This window comes from Felis catus, chromosome A2 (genome assembly GCF_018350175.1).
Source record: "Felis catus isolate Fca126 chromosome A2, F.catus_Fca126_mat1.0, whole genome shotgun sequence".
Classification (NCBI taxonomy): Eukaryota; Metazoa; Chordata; class Mammalia; order Carnivora; family Felidae; genus Felis; species Felis catus.
The window spans coordinates 107,477,678-107,494,605 of NC_058369.1; the positions used below are offsets into that span (position 1 = coordinate 107,477,678).

The following is a 16,928-nucleotide window of genomic DNA, read 5'->3' on the forward strand; positions in this document are numbered from 1 at the left end:
CTTTTGTTACTCCATGGCAGTGCAAAATAAAGAATAGAAAAAAAGCAGAAATAAGAACTTTGGAGAGAACTAAGAAATCAGTGAGAGGCAAAAGAAAGGAAGAAGCTACTGTATCTCTTCCTTGTTTATCCTCCAGTTCTCCTTCCATTCCAAAGAATATCTTATACACATGATTTTGAACAGCTTGGACACAAAAGTGAGTTTTCTGGTTTAATGATATCTAGAAAAGATGCAGGAAGATTCAGGTGAATCGAATCCTTTACATCAGTGTGAACACAACTGTGACTAATTTACCCATTCACGTTTTTACCTCCTCAGATGAAGTATTTAAATGTACTTCAACACACAAATGAAAATATATGAATATAATACCATAGCTACTGGTAAATTATTTTAAAAGCCTTATATTATAAATACATGTACAGTAAGAATACACATAATTATGAAAAATTTGCATAAATATAAGAAAAAGTGAAACTCAGAAAATATATGTATGTACACACATATATATATAAATCATACACCATGTATGTATACATGCATATACATCTATATATTATCAATCCACATATTCATCTAAGCACTATATGGCTTATACACAGATCATAAGTTTATATATTTATTTTGAAAGGGAGAGAACACAAGCAAGGGTGGGGCAGAGAAAGAGGGAGAGAGAGAGGATCCCAAGGGGGCTCTGCACTGTCTGCACAGAGCCTGCCACAGGGCTCAAACCCACAAACCATGAGATCATGACATGAACCGAAACCAAGAGTAGGACACTCAACTGACTGAGCCACGTAGGCACCTCGGAAAACTGATTTAACAATAGTTCTGACACAAAAAATGTCAAGAAATGTTATTTAAAAGATATAATTGAAGAGTCATTCTAAGTGAAAATGAAAAAGGAGTATGTTTCTGTTTTTAAAAAATAACAAAATTGATTATGTACACAGAAAGTGAAGACATAACAAATGCTATAGGATATGAAATTCTCATTAACATATATTTTTATCCAAAAAAATCCCTATAAAGTGCTAACATTCCTTTGTTTTATTATTTTTAAATGTATTTATTTAAATTCAAGTTAGTTATCATATACTGTAATATTGTTTTCAGAAGTAGAACTCAGTAATTCATCACTTACATAAGATACCCAGTGCTTGTCCCAACAAGTGCCATTTCTTTTTTTTTAATTTTTTAAAAATTTTTTTTAACATTTATTTATTTTTGAGACAGAGAGAGACAGAGCATGAACGGGGGAGGGGCAGAGAGAGAGGGAGACACAGAATCGGAAGCAGGCTCCAGGCTCTGAGCCATCAGCCCAGAGCCCGACGTGGGGCCCAAACTCACGGACCGCGAGATCGTGACCTGAGCTGAAGTCGGCGGCTTAACCGACTGAGCCACCCAGGTGCCCCAACAAGTGCCATTTCTAATGAATATGGATTTTATTCAAAATACTAAAAATCAAAATGTTTAACTTTTAATATCAGTAGCACACTTTCCCTAGTTTATAAAAGATGGTACCACTTACATAATATGGAAGTTTACATTAAAAGGTACGTATGTACGTTCTTAAATAGATAAAAAGGTTTCACTATACAATAATGGTGGTTGCAAAATTGAGGTCAAATGCCTTAAAGACAATGCCATGCAGACTCCATTCTGTCTTCACTTTCATTGTTTTCAATGGTTTGTGAATGTGTCAATAGTATAAAAATAAATTATTCTACATATTTTAAGAATACATAATAAATAGAATTTATATAAAATATAAATAAATTAGATACAAATACTTATGTAAATAAATTTATATAAATAAGTCATATAAAAAATTTTAATTTCATAATTTCAAAGTGCAAGAAAAGCTGAATTCCTACAAATATATATACTAAAAAGCTTCAGAGAAAACAAAAGGAATGTCTTCTTTATTTTACTTGCTGTGTTGTAACTGACTCAGAAATACATGTAAGTTGCAGAAAAATGAACCTGGACCACTTTCTTACACCATACACAAAAATAAATTCAAAATGGATGAAAGACCTAAATGGAAGACAGGAAGCCATCAAAATCCTCAAGGAGGAAGCAGGCAAAAATCTCTTTTCCTTGGCCGCAGCAACTTCTTACTCAACATGTCCCCAGAGGCAAGGGAAACAAAAGCAAAAATGAACTATTGAGACCTCATCAAAATAAAAAGCTTCTGCACAGAGAAGGAAATAATCAGCAAAACTAAAAGGAAACTGACAGAATGGGAGAAGATATTTGCAAACGAAATACCAGATAAAGGGTTAGTATCAAACTCAACACCGAGAAAACATAACCCAGTGAAGAAATGGGCAAAAGACATGAATAGACACTTCTCCAAAGAAGACATACAGACATCCAAACCACCATGAGATACCACCTTACACCTGTCAAAATGGCTAACATTAACAACTCAGGCAACAATAGATGTTGGCGAGGATGTGGAGAAGAAGGATCTCTTTTGCACTGCTGGTGGGAATGCAAACTGGTACAGCCACCCTGGAAAACAGTATGGAGGTTCCTCAAAAATTAAAAATAGAACTACCCTACAACCCAGCAATTGCACCACTAGGTATTTTTCCAAGGGATACAGGTATGCTGTTTCAAAGGGGCACATGCACTCCAATGTTTTAGCAGCATTATCAACAATAGCCAAAGCATGGAAAGAGCCCAAATGTCCATCGATGGATGAATGGATAAAGATGTGGTATATATGTACAATGGAATATTACTTGGCAATGAGAAAGAATGAAATCTTTCCATTTCCAACTACATGGATGGAACTAGAGGGTATTATGCTAAACGAAATTAGTCAGAGAAAGACCAATATCATATGACTTCACTCATATGAGGACTTTAAGATACAAAACACATGAAATAAGGGAAGGAAAGCAAAAATAATATAAAAACAGGGAGGGGGACAAAACCTAAGAGACTCTTAAATATGGAGAACAGAGGGTTACTGGAGGGGTTGTGAGAGGGGGGATGATCAAATGGGTAAGGGTCATTAAGGAAGCTACTCCTGAAATCATTGTTGCACTACATGCTAACTTCGATGTAAATTAAAAAAATAAATTTAAAAAAAAAAGCAAAACAAAAAAACCAAAATCTCAGTTTATCCACAATGATTTTAACTTATTACAGTCACTAAAATGTGTAATTTTTGAATATATCTAGATTTTATAAAAATAAAAATAGGTTAAGTGCCTTAAAAATATATGTAAGATATATATGTAAGAGGCTATATCATGAAGTTTATTGAAAAATAGTGTTAATTGGCTTTTATTAAACATACATTAAAAACATTTACAGTATATGAATAAAATTAGATATATTAATATATAATCATGTTATTAAACACAATTTAAGCACTGATTTTGAAGCTTTAAAAATTTATTTTACTGAATTTAGAGAAAAACCTTCTCAATGTTATTTAAGTGATAAATAGAAAAATCTAGTTATGATTCAGCATTGTGTCATCATTATTGAAATATTACTTTATTCTTAACTCTACATTTTATTCTAGAACTTCAGCTGGATCTTTTCTGTCTAGATAACAATTGATAATTTTATATAATTATTCTTGTCTATCTGCTACAACACCAAGGTGGAAAGTTTAAAAAAAAAAAAGATTAATAGGTTTTATTTCTTTAACTTGGAAATTGTACTATCTCCCATACAGTATTGTATGGAATATATGGAAAATATAATTTCCAAATTCAGAATAGATATACACATGCACAGTTTAAAATAAAAAAAAATACAGGTATAAAATTGGTACTTCAAGATCAATAAAAATATTTCATGAACAGTTTTGACCAATAAAAATATTTGCTTCAGCAAATTAACGCCTCCTGTTATACTTTATACAAAATTGATTTTGTCTTTAGCTTTATATCAAATGATTTGCAACTTACAAAATTAGAGACAAAGAAAAAGAGACATAAAAACAAATTTTTAATACTTAAGTCTTCAGTTCACCATCACCAGGTAAATATTAATAACTGGTTGATAATTACATATTGCTGACCTATAAAGTTGATAACAAGTGCTAAACAAATGTATAAGTAAGCTTGTATTATTCATTAGCAAGACATCCACAATGGTCAGAGATTATAACTGAAGAATTTTTGCTTGTTTTTTAACATTGTTGGGGGCTTTGGAGATTAAGTACATGAATACTGTACAAAAAAAAAGTAAAGGCATTATTAAAATCTGAAAGAATAGTTGTTTAGAATGAAGACTCATTCTAGGCATATTTCAGTTCTGTTTTATCTACTACATTTTTGACACTATAAAAAGGGTAAACTATAAAAGTTAGGTAGGTATTTAAAAGACAAATACAGCGCTCATTAATAAATAATTTAGTAAAGAGATTTAGCAAGTATCTACTAAGTGAGCATTATGTTCCATGCTCTGTATAGATACTAAAGTCCCAGAAAGAGTCTTATTCCAGGATCTCACCAAGCCTACTTTAGAGGAAAAACCAAACAAAAAAAAAAATTAAGCATCATTCCACAGAACCAGTGTGATTTTAAAGTCACACGCAAATTTCTATGTTCCTGTATGCTATTAATTTCTTGGGTAATTTGGAGTACAGAACTCCTTTTTTAGGGGTGCCTGGGTGGCGCAGTCGGTTAAGCGTCCGACTTCAGCCAGGTCATGATCTTGGGGTCCGTGAGTTCGAGCCCCGTGTCGGGCTCTGGGCTGATGGCTCAGAGCCTGGAGCCTGTTTCCGATTCTGTGTCTCCCTCTCTCTCTGCCCCTCCCCCGTTCATGCTCTGTCTCTCTCTGTCCCAAAAATAAATAAACGTTGAAAAAAAAATAACTTCTTTTTTATATTAGGGTTTATTAATATAGTGATAAAGTATAAGTGTGGTGTTCCAACTTGTTACTTTTGTTTCTTCCTTTCTTAGCCAGTAAGACCCTCTGACGTATCCGCTATCACTACACAGACGAGTTAAACGGCTTTAAATTCATACACCAATTTCAGTTTTCTAGTTGTAGATTTCTTCATAAAAAGCGGAATGCAGAACAAGAATGAAGTATATTCCTCTGAACAGGAGGCTAAGAAAACAATCTGTGTCTCATTCAGTGCATTAGAGACCAGATTCTTTTAAATAAGGACTTACTTGTAGACTTACTGAATTAGTATCTTTGTGGAGTATCGCTGGCTATCAGGGTTTGCTAGCAAATGGTATCAAGTGATGTTAAAAAAAATTAGTTTTTTGAAACAAGCTGTAACAAGCTATAACTACAGTATTAATAAATCTTTGTAAGATGACCAATTTTTTTTATAGTAGGTTCCATTTCACATATTACTTGTAAGTCTTTGTCAATGTTGCAAGATTTTATTCATGGAATTAAAGAGTTTTGTTTTTTTTTTTTCAAAATTATTACAGCCCTTCATAATTATCACTTTAATGGATGCATATTTTAAATACTATAAGTGTACAATTATTAGTATCATTTTTTAAAGTAAGAACTTATATTGTTCTGTTCTACACTTGATCTAAGTCAAAAGGCCAAGAAGTAATATCATGCTCTATTCTCAATAAAATCAGGAGAATTAGTAATGTATGTGAATTCTAAGAACACGAATGTGATTATTAATAATAATAGTCAAGTCAATATTTTAAATAATAATATTGTACAATAATGGTTTTAAATAATAGTTTCCTCAATACTTTAAGGATTATTTGAGTCTAAAATAATAAAAAATATATATATTAAGTATGAAGAATGTCTTGAGTTTAGAAAGTTAAACAACAATTCCTTTTAATAGTTAACTTAGATTTATACAAAAATTTGGAAAAGAATATGATATAAACCTCTCAACCAGCACTCTCTTAAGCACCGGAAAAATCATTATCTTTCCCAGTTCTTTCAATTTCTGTCAGAAGAAGCATAGAGAGAACTATATATTTTGGTAATTAATTTCCTTAAGATAATGTTAGAAACATCAAGTTCTTTAAAATATAAATGAATTTCAAGGTGAGCACGCTAGAGGATAATATTAATGGCATATGATTGATTGTGACAAGAGATCTGATCTGAAACACCATTATTATGAGTATTTAAAAAAATCCATTTGCAAATTCCTGAAAATACCAACGAGTGCTATGGCTGAATGTATCTCAAAGTTGAAATCTGGAAATCTGTCCTTATAAGTATGAAATTGTTTATGCACAATATGTGGCATGTCTTCCTCATAAAAATTTATTAGAAAATTTTCATATTCTGAATAAGTTAAATTATAGTTAGCAAATTATCTAAAAGCTTGTAATTCTGAGTGAAGACAATCTGTAAAAAATATAGATTGAAATGTATGTGCCTGACTTGGTAATATATGCAATGTTAGAGCTCTTAACTTAAAAAAAAAATAGTAGGTGATTATACACTGAGTATCTACTATATACCTGACATTCTTTGAACTCACAGTAGAAACATGTGACCTGTGTCAATCTAGAAGGTGTTTTCTATGTTATTAGCCTTCCAAATGTATTTTTACACTTTACAAATACATTGGGCTATACAAACACATTGCTGTAAATAGTATCTAACCACATATTGGGCAGTGAGGAATGTCATAAATTAACACTGCAATTGATAATAAAAAATTAAGTAGATATATGTGAATAATAGAAGTCTTATTAAGAAGAATTAAAATTATTCCGGAGAACAGAATTCATTAACCTCTGGCACTTGAGAGAGGATCATATATATTGGCATTCTTATATGTAGTATGTCAATTTGAGTATTACATAAATATATTGATACACTTTCTCTATACTTTTAATTCTCCTTTCTTCCCCCTCTCCCCTATCATTCTCTTTCTCTCTGCTGAATAACTTTGGGACAAAAATGCCTTAAACATCATCAAACTTTTTTTTTCCATGTATTTCTTACAGTCTTTACTGGGTTTTTAAATTGTGAAACTCCTGAATGGGGTCACTGCATGCCTCATTCTCAAATAGCATTTATTTTTATGCTTGAAATATATTTCAATACATGAATATCAACACATGACTGCTACACAGAATGGTATTTGAGTAAGCACAAGCTAGATTTTATAATATGGTTTTATGTACATTAACAAGTATATTCATGTCCAGGACATTCAAGGTAGATTACCATGTGTTAAAATTGCTATAAAGTGAATATAATTTCATTGTTACATCAATTTATTTGCATATATTTTATAAAATAAAATTAAATTTTATAAAATGAAAATGGCTATTCTACATACAAAGAAAATTTATAGGTGCAACGTTTAATTAGATTTCTACTAAATTTTATAATACACATGTCACAAGATTCACACAAAAAAAGTATATAATAAAAATTTAGTTTTCATCCCAACCGTTTAGTTCCCTTTTCCAGAAAGAACCAGAATTAAGAGATTTTTGTGAATCCCTCCAAAGACACTATGGGCACATGTACATATCCATACATACATTTCTTCCACTTTCCTTAAACAAAAATTGTACCTAGCTGAATTATAAGAGAAAAGGCAAACCATAATATCATGATTTTATGATTTCCAGGGTTGTTAACTATCCAAATATGGAGACCACAGATCCTTGGGCTTTGAATATTAATATTAATATTGAATATATACTTAAATATATGCACAGAAATGCTGGTTATGATTTTGTAACGTTGTGAAATGATCAAAGTAGAAATGTATGTAATTGAAGCAAAGATGATTCACTTCCATCCCATTTTTCCTGGGGAAAGGGTTGGAGACAGCCCTATTTCCATCTACAAGTGGGGAAGATACAAAACCAAAGCTTTCTCTATTTCCCTGAATATCAGAAAAAAGTCAATATCTACATTTGAAAAAGAAATATGTATTACTATATTAGCAAAACAAATTCTCATTGTCAAGGATCTTCTCCTTGAAGAATGTATCTTTTAAAGTAGTTTATGTTAGCATTGATTATTTCTCTGGTTTATTTTCCATTTACTTGAGGCCAATACTGGATGAACAGTAGAAAGATGAGAGGCCTTCCGTGATACCTTTGTAATACAGAGTTACTCAGCATTATCAAATCACAGTCCCATGTTTTCTCTTTGGGACTTGGTGTAATCACCCTCATATTTTTAGCCATATAAAGACTTCCAGTATATCTTAATAAAATATTAGTTTTACCTTATACTTGAAATTCTTTTTAACACATGAGAATGGACTACAGATGACCACTGCATTCCTCATTATAGTCTCATTAAAACCAAAGAAGAAAAATTAAATTCATTTACACTTGTGTCTCAATACTCACACATACATACCCAATCTTATTCAGCGATTATACGTAAAATGTTTTAGAGCACAGACTGATCCTTTTCATGACATAATTCATCAACAGTAACCGTAATTATAATTTTATCATATGTTATCTTACCTACTGTTGAATTTTTCTGGGTGTTTTTCTCTCATGATGTGAAATCTGTGTGCAATGGAAGCATCCTAGGTAGAGAAACAGAAAAGAAAAATGAGACAGTTTATGATCCTACTATTTTGTGCAAAGATCAAAAAAGAAAAGTTAATGAGTAATATTTTTAAATTACTTTTTCTTAACAATATTGCCAAGAAGACACTCTGAAATTAGGCAAAAATGAGTAACCTACAAAAAATCAGTACAAGTGTGATTAATGCCATCATTTCACCGTCGGTTACTTGTTATATTGACTTCTGGAAACTGATTTCTATTTAATTTATGTATCTCCTTTAATAACTGGTTTTGGCCTCATGATCGAAGTATGTTTAAAATAGTGTAAATGAACATAAATGTTAAAAAGTAGTTGAAAATATGGTAATGCATAGCTGGAAGGATGGCCTAAGTGGAGCGATAGTAATTTCTAGTCCTTTGAGATTAATTATGAGTAAAAAGATAGTGTGAAAGTGCGTATTTAATAAAGGTAAATGAGTATAATACATGACTTCAAAGTTTGCTAAGAGTGTCTTGCATGTGTAACTATTAACTGTTCAGTCACAAGCAACCTTCTCACATATCTTGCTTAATGGAGAAAAGAAAGCACCGAAGAGAGAAAATTATTTTTGGAGAATTGGTGTAATTATAACTAAGCTCTGAGACCCCAAACATGTCAGTTCTGAACCCGAATGGATGTTTCTTTCTTTTAGGAAATCCATTCAGAGTTTCTATGAGACAGAATCACACTGAGCATGTGAGATTGGTAGAATATTGTGATTCAAGCTTTTCAAACAGACTGTTCTTGCTGACTTTAAACAGTTGCCCCTGTTATTCCAAGCAAGAAGATATTTCCCCATTCTTCATCTACACATGATTAATCACTCCAATGAGAAACTAATATATTTACCAGTCATCTCAAAAGAAATGGGTCTACTGTTGTGATTAACTTAATTTTGTTTCATAGTGCAGATAAAAAAAAAAAGCATACACAAAGGAAATAAAGAAGTTGTGTATTTGAGAGAATCTTGAAAACACTAATCAAGGATTAAAAGTCTAATGAATGAAATGAAAAGGCTAATGTGCTTACTCATGCATAACAAAGCATGAGGCACAACAAGAGAGGGACCAAAGCCCGCTGCAGATGGCAGGCCCAGTAGCTTTTCCCTACAAGATAAAGCTGTAATAGCACTGTTAGTTTTTCTGTACATTTTATCCTCTAAAAATCATTAACTAATTAAATTAATCTGCAAGAGAAAAGGACACAAAGATATATAGAAACACTTATTAAAAAGTTACCCCAAAACCCTCTGTGATTTGGTATTCTAGGATGTCTTTGTTATACATACATGGTCAACTTCCTGGTTTGCTAAGAAGTAGTGATGTCAAGATGGTTCACTTTTATTGGTTTAATAGCTCTCAAATACAGTCAGAGAGTTTCTTCTTTTTTTTTAAATTCTTACTAATAAGTCATAAATACATCTTAGAATGTTGTGTTACGTGGTATGAAATTATAGATAAAAATGTAGCAAGGCTATTAAGTGTATATTATATGACATGATCATTAATTTTTTTAAATCATTTATTTTGACTTTATCCCTAATCTGGTTCAAAATCAATTTGTAATACTTTATAATTAAATGCATACATCCAGCAGACCAGCTGAACAAAAAGAAAAGAAATATGATTCAAGTACTAAGAATGGATGATCAATATTGGTTATCCATAGGGAGACTATCATTGAATTTGCTTCTGCGTGAATTATTTGTTCCTGCTAACGTAGAGAACCAAGACTTTTAAAAATAGATTGTGTAGTATAATTTGCTTTACAAGCATATTATTTTTGCAATAACAAATCTCTTCCTTTCCAAAGCAACATAAACAGGTCAGAGAGAGGGCAAGAGGAAAGTACAGAAAAGGGGAAAGGAGAAGAAAGGAGAAAGAGTATCGAAAGAAGACCATTTAATTAGACTGGACTATGACTGGGTAAACTCCTAAGCATATAGATCACCAAATAGCCAAGGACAAACTTAATGTTAGCTCTATCTCCAAGATACTGGGGCAATGGATCATGTAGTAAAAGCAGGGATAAATTAAAACTGGTGAGGAACACTGGGATGCCTTTTCCATGTGTTGAATGGCTTTCATGGGAGTTGGCATTTGCTAACTACAGGACTGATAAGAAACAATGACGGCAGGTGTTCATTTGGATGATAATTCAGACTGAATTCCCATGGGACACTGTCCCTTTGGCGTAACCCCAAGAGACTTAAAAGAGAACTGCCAAACACTGTAAACTTATCCAGCAGCCATATTTCAGAGACACCGAAGACTCTGTAAAAGGAGACCAAATAAGAAAAAGCTATAATAGTGTCGGTTGTTTTATATAAATTTTGCTGTTTCTGTCTCTATGTACTCCACTCTTGAGAAACATAAATTATATCAACATTACTCCATTCTAGAATGAACAAACTGTAAATTCAGACAGACTTTTACTTCCAAGACTTGTAACTTTGAGCAAATGACTTATTTATTGTTAAGTCACAGCTTTCTTATCTTTAAAAGAGGATACTCATACTCCATTATAATATTTTGGTGAAGATTTTTTAGATTATTTTGTATAGTTGGGATGTTCATATATTTTATATCCACATCAGAATTAGACTGAAAGTAAAAGGGGATGCTAAACCATAGTTAAACTGTATAATTTTGAAACATGTGTTTACTGACTCTGAAATTGGTGTTATTTCCTGAAATTATAAAATACTTTAAATTAATTAAAACTTAAAGTTAGATCTAAGAAGTAAAAATAAAATATACCCATCTTTATTAAGGCAAGACAAATTTAAATATGTAAATTTTATAAGCAGCAGAAAGTAGTAATACACACACACAGTACATAGAAATGTTCATATATCAGAGAATCAGCTTCTAAGTCATAGCTGTCTTTAATACTCTGTCACTGATATTTTTCTGAGAAGTGATTTCTCTTTTCCTGTAAGGGGTTATTACATTTTTATTTTTAAAAATACAGTTAACCTAAATCTCCAAAGTTGCATTTTAAGTTATTAATTCAAAATTCATCAATTCAAAGAGTTTTGACAAAGGTATATAATAACTACTTTCACAAACATGATAGAGAAATTTTCCATTACCCCAAAAAAGTTCCCTTTTGCATTTATATACTTTTACCCTGGCATATACCCCCACTACCCCCCTTAAAAGACATTGGTCTGCTTTCTGTCACTGTAATTGCACTTTCTAAAATTTCGTATAAATGGAATTTAAAAGTACTCTTTTACATCAGGCTTCCTTCACTTATTGTAATACTTAACGAGATTCTACCATTTGTTCCCATATCAGTGGTTTGTCACCTTTTATTACTAAATAGTATCCAAATGAAAAGATAGACCACAGTTCATTTACTCACTGATTGCTGGCATTTGACTTTTTATGAATAAAGCTGCTATGAACTTTTGAGCACAACTCTTTTCATAGACATATGTGATTGTATCTTTTGAATAAATACCTAGGATTGAGACTGCCCAATTGTATTTTTTTTAATTTTTTTTTTTTTTTACGTTTATTTATTTTTGAGACAGAGAGAGACAGGGCATGAACGGGGTAGGGTCAGAGAGAGAGAGAGGGAGACACAGAATCCGAAACAGGCTCTAGGCTCTGAGCTGTCAGCACAGAGCCCGACGCGGGGCCTGAACTCACGAACCGCAAGATCATGACCTGAGCGAAAGTCAGACACTTAACCTACTGAGCCACCCAGGCGCCCCGAGACCGCCCAATTGTATTGATAAAGATTGTATCATTGTACCATTTTGCACTTCTACCAGTAACATTTGAGAGTTCCAGTTACTCCCCATCTTTACTAACATTCCACAGCAACACCAACCCTTGGCAGTCTTGAATTTCACCATTCTAATAAATTTGCAATGGTGTTGTTGCTTGGAACTTTAACCATGTGAGCCAACACCAGCTGCTTCACGAGAGGGGTCGGTCAATTCTGACGAAAATAGAAGATTTGAATGTTCTGGGGCAGACTTACTAGATGCTTCCAGCTCTACCACAATGCATTCATTCTGGTAGTTCTTGTACTATCTCAACAAAGAGCACTCCACAATTCCACTTGTGGTTTCTGCCTCAAAATCACCCCACAAAGAGCCTCACGTGTTTTAAAGGATTCGTCCTTTTTTATTAAATTTCTCCAAAAGATATTTCAGAGGATATATGCTTAAAGTCTCCTTTGAAGAACTTTAAGCTCTCAAACTGATTACGATCTTTTTCTTTGCTTAAACTATACTTAAAATAAAAGCAGTAAGTTGAAAAATGCAATGTATCACAATTGTTAAAATAAATTTTCCTTATTGTTGATTGAAGTTGATTACCTTTTCATATGCTTTTGCCTCAAATTTTTCTTGTGTGGAGTACCTAGTCAAGTCCTTTATCCATTCTATGCACATTAAAAATATTTACATTAATAACCATAATGATGATAATTAGCAGTAATTAAATATTCACTACTCTTTCTTAAAGCACTACTTTAAGAGCTTTGCATGTAATATTTCATTTAATCTTCATAAACATTTTATGAGCTAGCTACTGCTACCTACATTTTATGATTGAGGAAACTGAGGACTATGGAGTTTAGAATTGTTCCAGACCATACAGGAAGAAGCTGTGAAATTAACAACTAAATACAGGTAACTGCCTTCAAGCCTTTTATATTTTTTGCTAGTAATGAGAAAGTCATGCATTGCAAATATTTTCCTAATTTCTTTTTTTCCCACTTTTTTTTTTACCTTGTAGTGTTAAATTTTTATATTTCAGATATATTAACCTTTTCTTTCAGTCTTTTGAGTCATGCTTAGAAAGATCCTTCCTTTCTCCATAATTCAGCAGAATACTTTTTGTTTTTTCCCTGATGACTTCATATTTTACACTGTAGTGTTTCAATCATTTCAGATTTATACATATTAATATATATATATTAATAGAATGTGCTCAATAATCTAATTTTTCCTCCTTGTTTGAAAGACACAGGTAATTCTATAATAAATTTCCACCTCTGTATCTCTATGTTACCTCTGAACTGTACCCAACTATTTTAATTATTCTAGTTCTGTACTAAATGTTCATATTTGGTTGGGCTAGAATCAATTCTCCGCTTACTCTTTTTAAAAAAAATTTGTTGTTTACCTACAAGATTCATATTTCTGGATAAAATCTGAAATAATTTTCGAGTTACCTTTGCTTTTAAGAACCTGGCCAAAATCTTTTGGTATTGTAATCGGACCTTACACGATAGACAAATTTTGGAAGAACTGGAATATTTTATAATATCAGGCCTATCTTTCAGAAATATGTTTTCCTACTTATTAGGTTTTCTCATATAATTCTTAGTAGGGCCCAAAGTTTCCTTCACATTAAGTGTAATATATTTATATTTATTACATAAATACTTATCCATTTCTCTTTTATTATAATAGAACCCCTTCTTACATTATCTGTTTGAGCTGGTTATATTTTTTAAAAAATAATTTGATCATTTATTATTAATCTTTTCCACAGACACCTTGTAATGCTGTTGCCATATATCATTCCTTTCAGGTGATTCATTTTTGGGGGACATACAGTCCTATTATCTACAAATAATGATATATGCTCTGCCTTCTTTCAAAACCCTCCTTCCCCAATTCTTTTTTTTCTATCTAATTGCTTACTAAGTACATTCAAAACAGTACCAAATGGAAATGCTAGTACACTTGTTGCAAACTCGATTTAGTGAAAATATGTATACTATACTACATTATCATTACATATGATGCTGCCTTTTCTTTTGAGATCCTAAGTTTTTACCATGCTTGGAAAGATTCATCCAGTTATATTTCATTAAGAGTTTGACTCCCTTTCTTGATATATTTTTTCCATAACTATGACCATCTTACATGTAGCATGTTAACCTAACAGGTAAACTCTATGTAAGCTTATGTAGGTTCTATGAGAATAGGGAGAGGTTGTTTCTGTTTTTTGTTTTTTTTTGTTTTGTTTTGTTTTCTTCCACTTGATTTATGCCCTTCTGTATCTGAGAACTAGAGTATAGCCTGAGAAAGATTAACCATCAAGTTGTGGTTGACTGAATGAATGGGTGAATGACCAAATGTTTTTAATAACCACCAGATACCTATTGACATTCACTAGAGCAGAGAGATTAAAAACATGAGCTGTGGATTTAAACAACCTGGGTTCAAGACCCGGCTCTAAAATTAACTGGATCTTTGACCTTGAAAAGTATGCTTAGGATTCAGTCCTGCCATGTTCCTATCTTAAAAATAGAAATGATATTAACAGTACCTGCTTTCCTACAAAGATGTGATATTCTAGTACCCGGAGGTAGTTAAAACAGGGCTTGGTACATACAAAGCAATCAAATATGTTAGCTCTTATTATTATTGAAATATATTTAGTGTTTTGAGGTTCATATCATTTTTCCTTTGGTTCATTGATATCTTAAATAAAATCTATAATGCATTAGATGAAGTATCTGGGGACAATCATGCTTTGGTATGCAAAGTTTTGTGGGTCTTAAAAAGATTATTCAGTGCATATATGGTAAATTAATCAACAAACCCAAAGGGTCAGGAATAGCACACCATAATTTAAATTCATATAAATATTTCGGCACTAGCACATATAAATAATGACTCAAAGAAGGATAAATTAACATTACAATGACCATGTCCATTCATATTCTGTATTTCACCAAATAAACAATGAAGACATTTTGATTTTCAGAGCTTTGTGGACTCTGAAATGTTAGATAAAAGATGATAGTTCAGAATTTATTTCCTATCTACAATTAGCAGTCTTTGCTCTCCTGACAACCTTTACCTAATGTACTAATTATACAATACACTATCTGTTAAAATATTTTATTTAAGAAAATCGCATCAACAACTATAAGTGAGACTGTTTCACAGGCAGATTTTATGAGATATTGATAACTGCTGGATAATAAGGAGCATCGGAATATTTCCATCTTTATGTTCTGAAACAGCTGACAATACATGAGAATTATTTGCTCTTCGAAGGCTTTAATAATCATTTGTGAGTTGCCAGCTTTGTAGTTTGGGGAGTTTTTCTAACATTTCTTAAGTTCTGTAATCTATTTAGGTTTTTTTCTCTCTACATAATTAAAATAATATTTTTCATGAAGTCATCTGTAGTGACTGGACTGAAAAGTGGTCCCCAAAGATATTAGAACCTAATTCCTAGAACTTGGTAAAGTTTTTGCAGATGTGATCAAGCTACAGATTAACATTGCTTGGGACCAGTGACTCCTTTCTGCCTCGCACTGTGTCTCTTTTGGAATAGGAATGTCTAACTATTCTGCTATGCTTGTTCCATCACTGTATTTTGAAAGCAGATAACTTGCTTTCTAGTTTCACAGGTCCACAATAGAGAAGTCTGCCCCAGGGTGAATCATCTGAGTCTCACCTATAACTAATTTTGATAATTTATATGATAAGATGTGGACTTTGAGCTGATGATATTTAGATGAGCATTTTTAAACGTTTATTTCTGAGACAGAAAGAGAGCATGTGTGAGCACACACATACAGTGGGGGTGGGGCAGAGAGAGAGGGGGAGACACAAAATCCAAAGCAGCCTCTAGACTCTAAGCTGACAGAAGCAAGCCTGATGCTGGGCTTGAACTTACCAAGTGTGAACTTATCAACTGAGCCGAGTTAGGGCACTCAACTGACTGAGCCGAATTCAGGCACCCCTAGATGAGCCTTTTGACTTGACTTGATTTAACAGACTGAGACATTTGGAGACACTGAAATGAGGTGTAAGTATTTTGTATGTGGGACGGAATAAATCTTTGAGGGCCAGCAGGTAGACAGTAGTGGGATGAATGGCAACCCCTGAATATATCTGTCCCAAATCCCTGGAACCTGAAAATGTCATCTTATATGGTGAACTTTTTACAAATGTGATTGAATTAAGGATCTTGAAATGAGAAGATTATCTGAATTATCCAAGTAGGACCTAAATGCCTTTACAAGTGTCCTTATAATAAAGAGAGACAGAGGGAAATTTGACAGACAGAAGAGGAGGAGGCAAGGTGACAGGGAGGCAGAGAATGGAGGGATGTGGCCAGAAGTTAAGGAACAATGGCAGCCGCCAGAAGCCAGAAGCGGCAAAGAAGGGATTCTCCCCTACAGCCTCGTGAAGGACCATGAACCTAGTGACACTGTGATTTCTGCCCAGGAATACAAAATTTGGACTTTCAGACTCTTGAACCATGAAGGAATACATCTCTACTGTTTTAAGCCACCAAGTTTGTGGTAACTTGTTACAGCAGGCAAAGAAAATTTATACATCATCTATCCCTACAGGTTGTTTGAAGAAAGCATTATCTTAACTTTTCTGAATCCTTATTTCATTCTATCAATTCAAATTG

The 16,928-nt window shown here is 32.7% G+C and overlaps 1 protein-coding gene across 11 annotated transcripts in view; it reads right to left on the reverse strand.

Moving 5' to 3' along the window:
• Nucleotides 1-16,928, reverse strand: part of DGKB (diacylglycerol kinase beta) — a 945,456-nt gene that overhangs the window by 309,290 nt on the left and 619,238 nt on the right. For all 11 annotated transcript variants that reach the window (XM_045052433.1, XM_023250408.2, XM_023250411.2 and 8 more), the window contains one exon: nt 8,427-8,491. In XM_045052433.1, the coding sequence (XP_044908368.1) occupies nt 8,427-8,491 (65 nt within the window). The remainder of the gene's footprint in view (nt 1-8,426; nt 8,492-16,928) is intronic.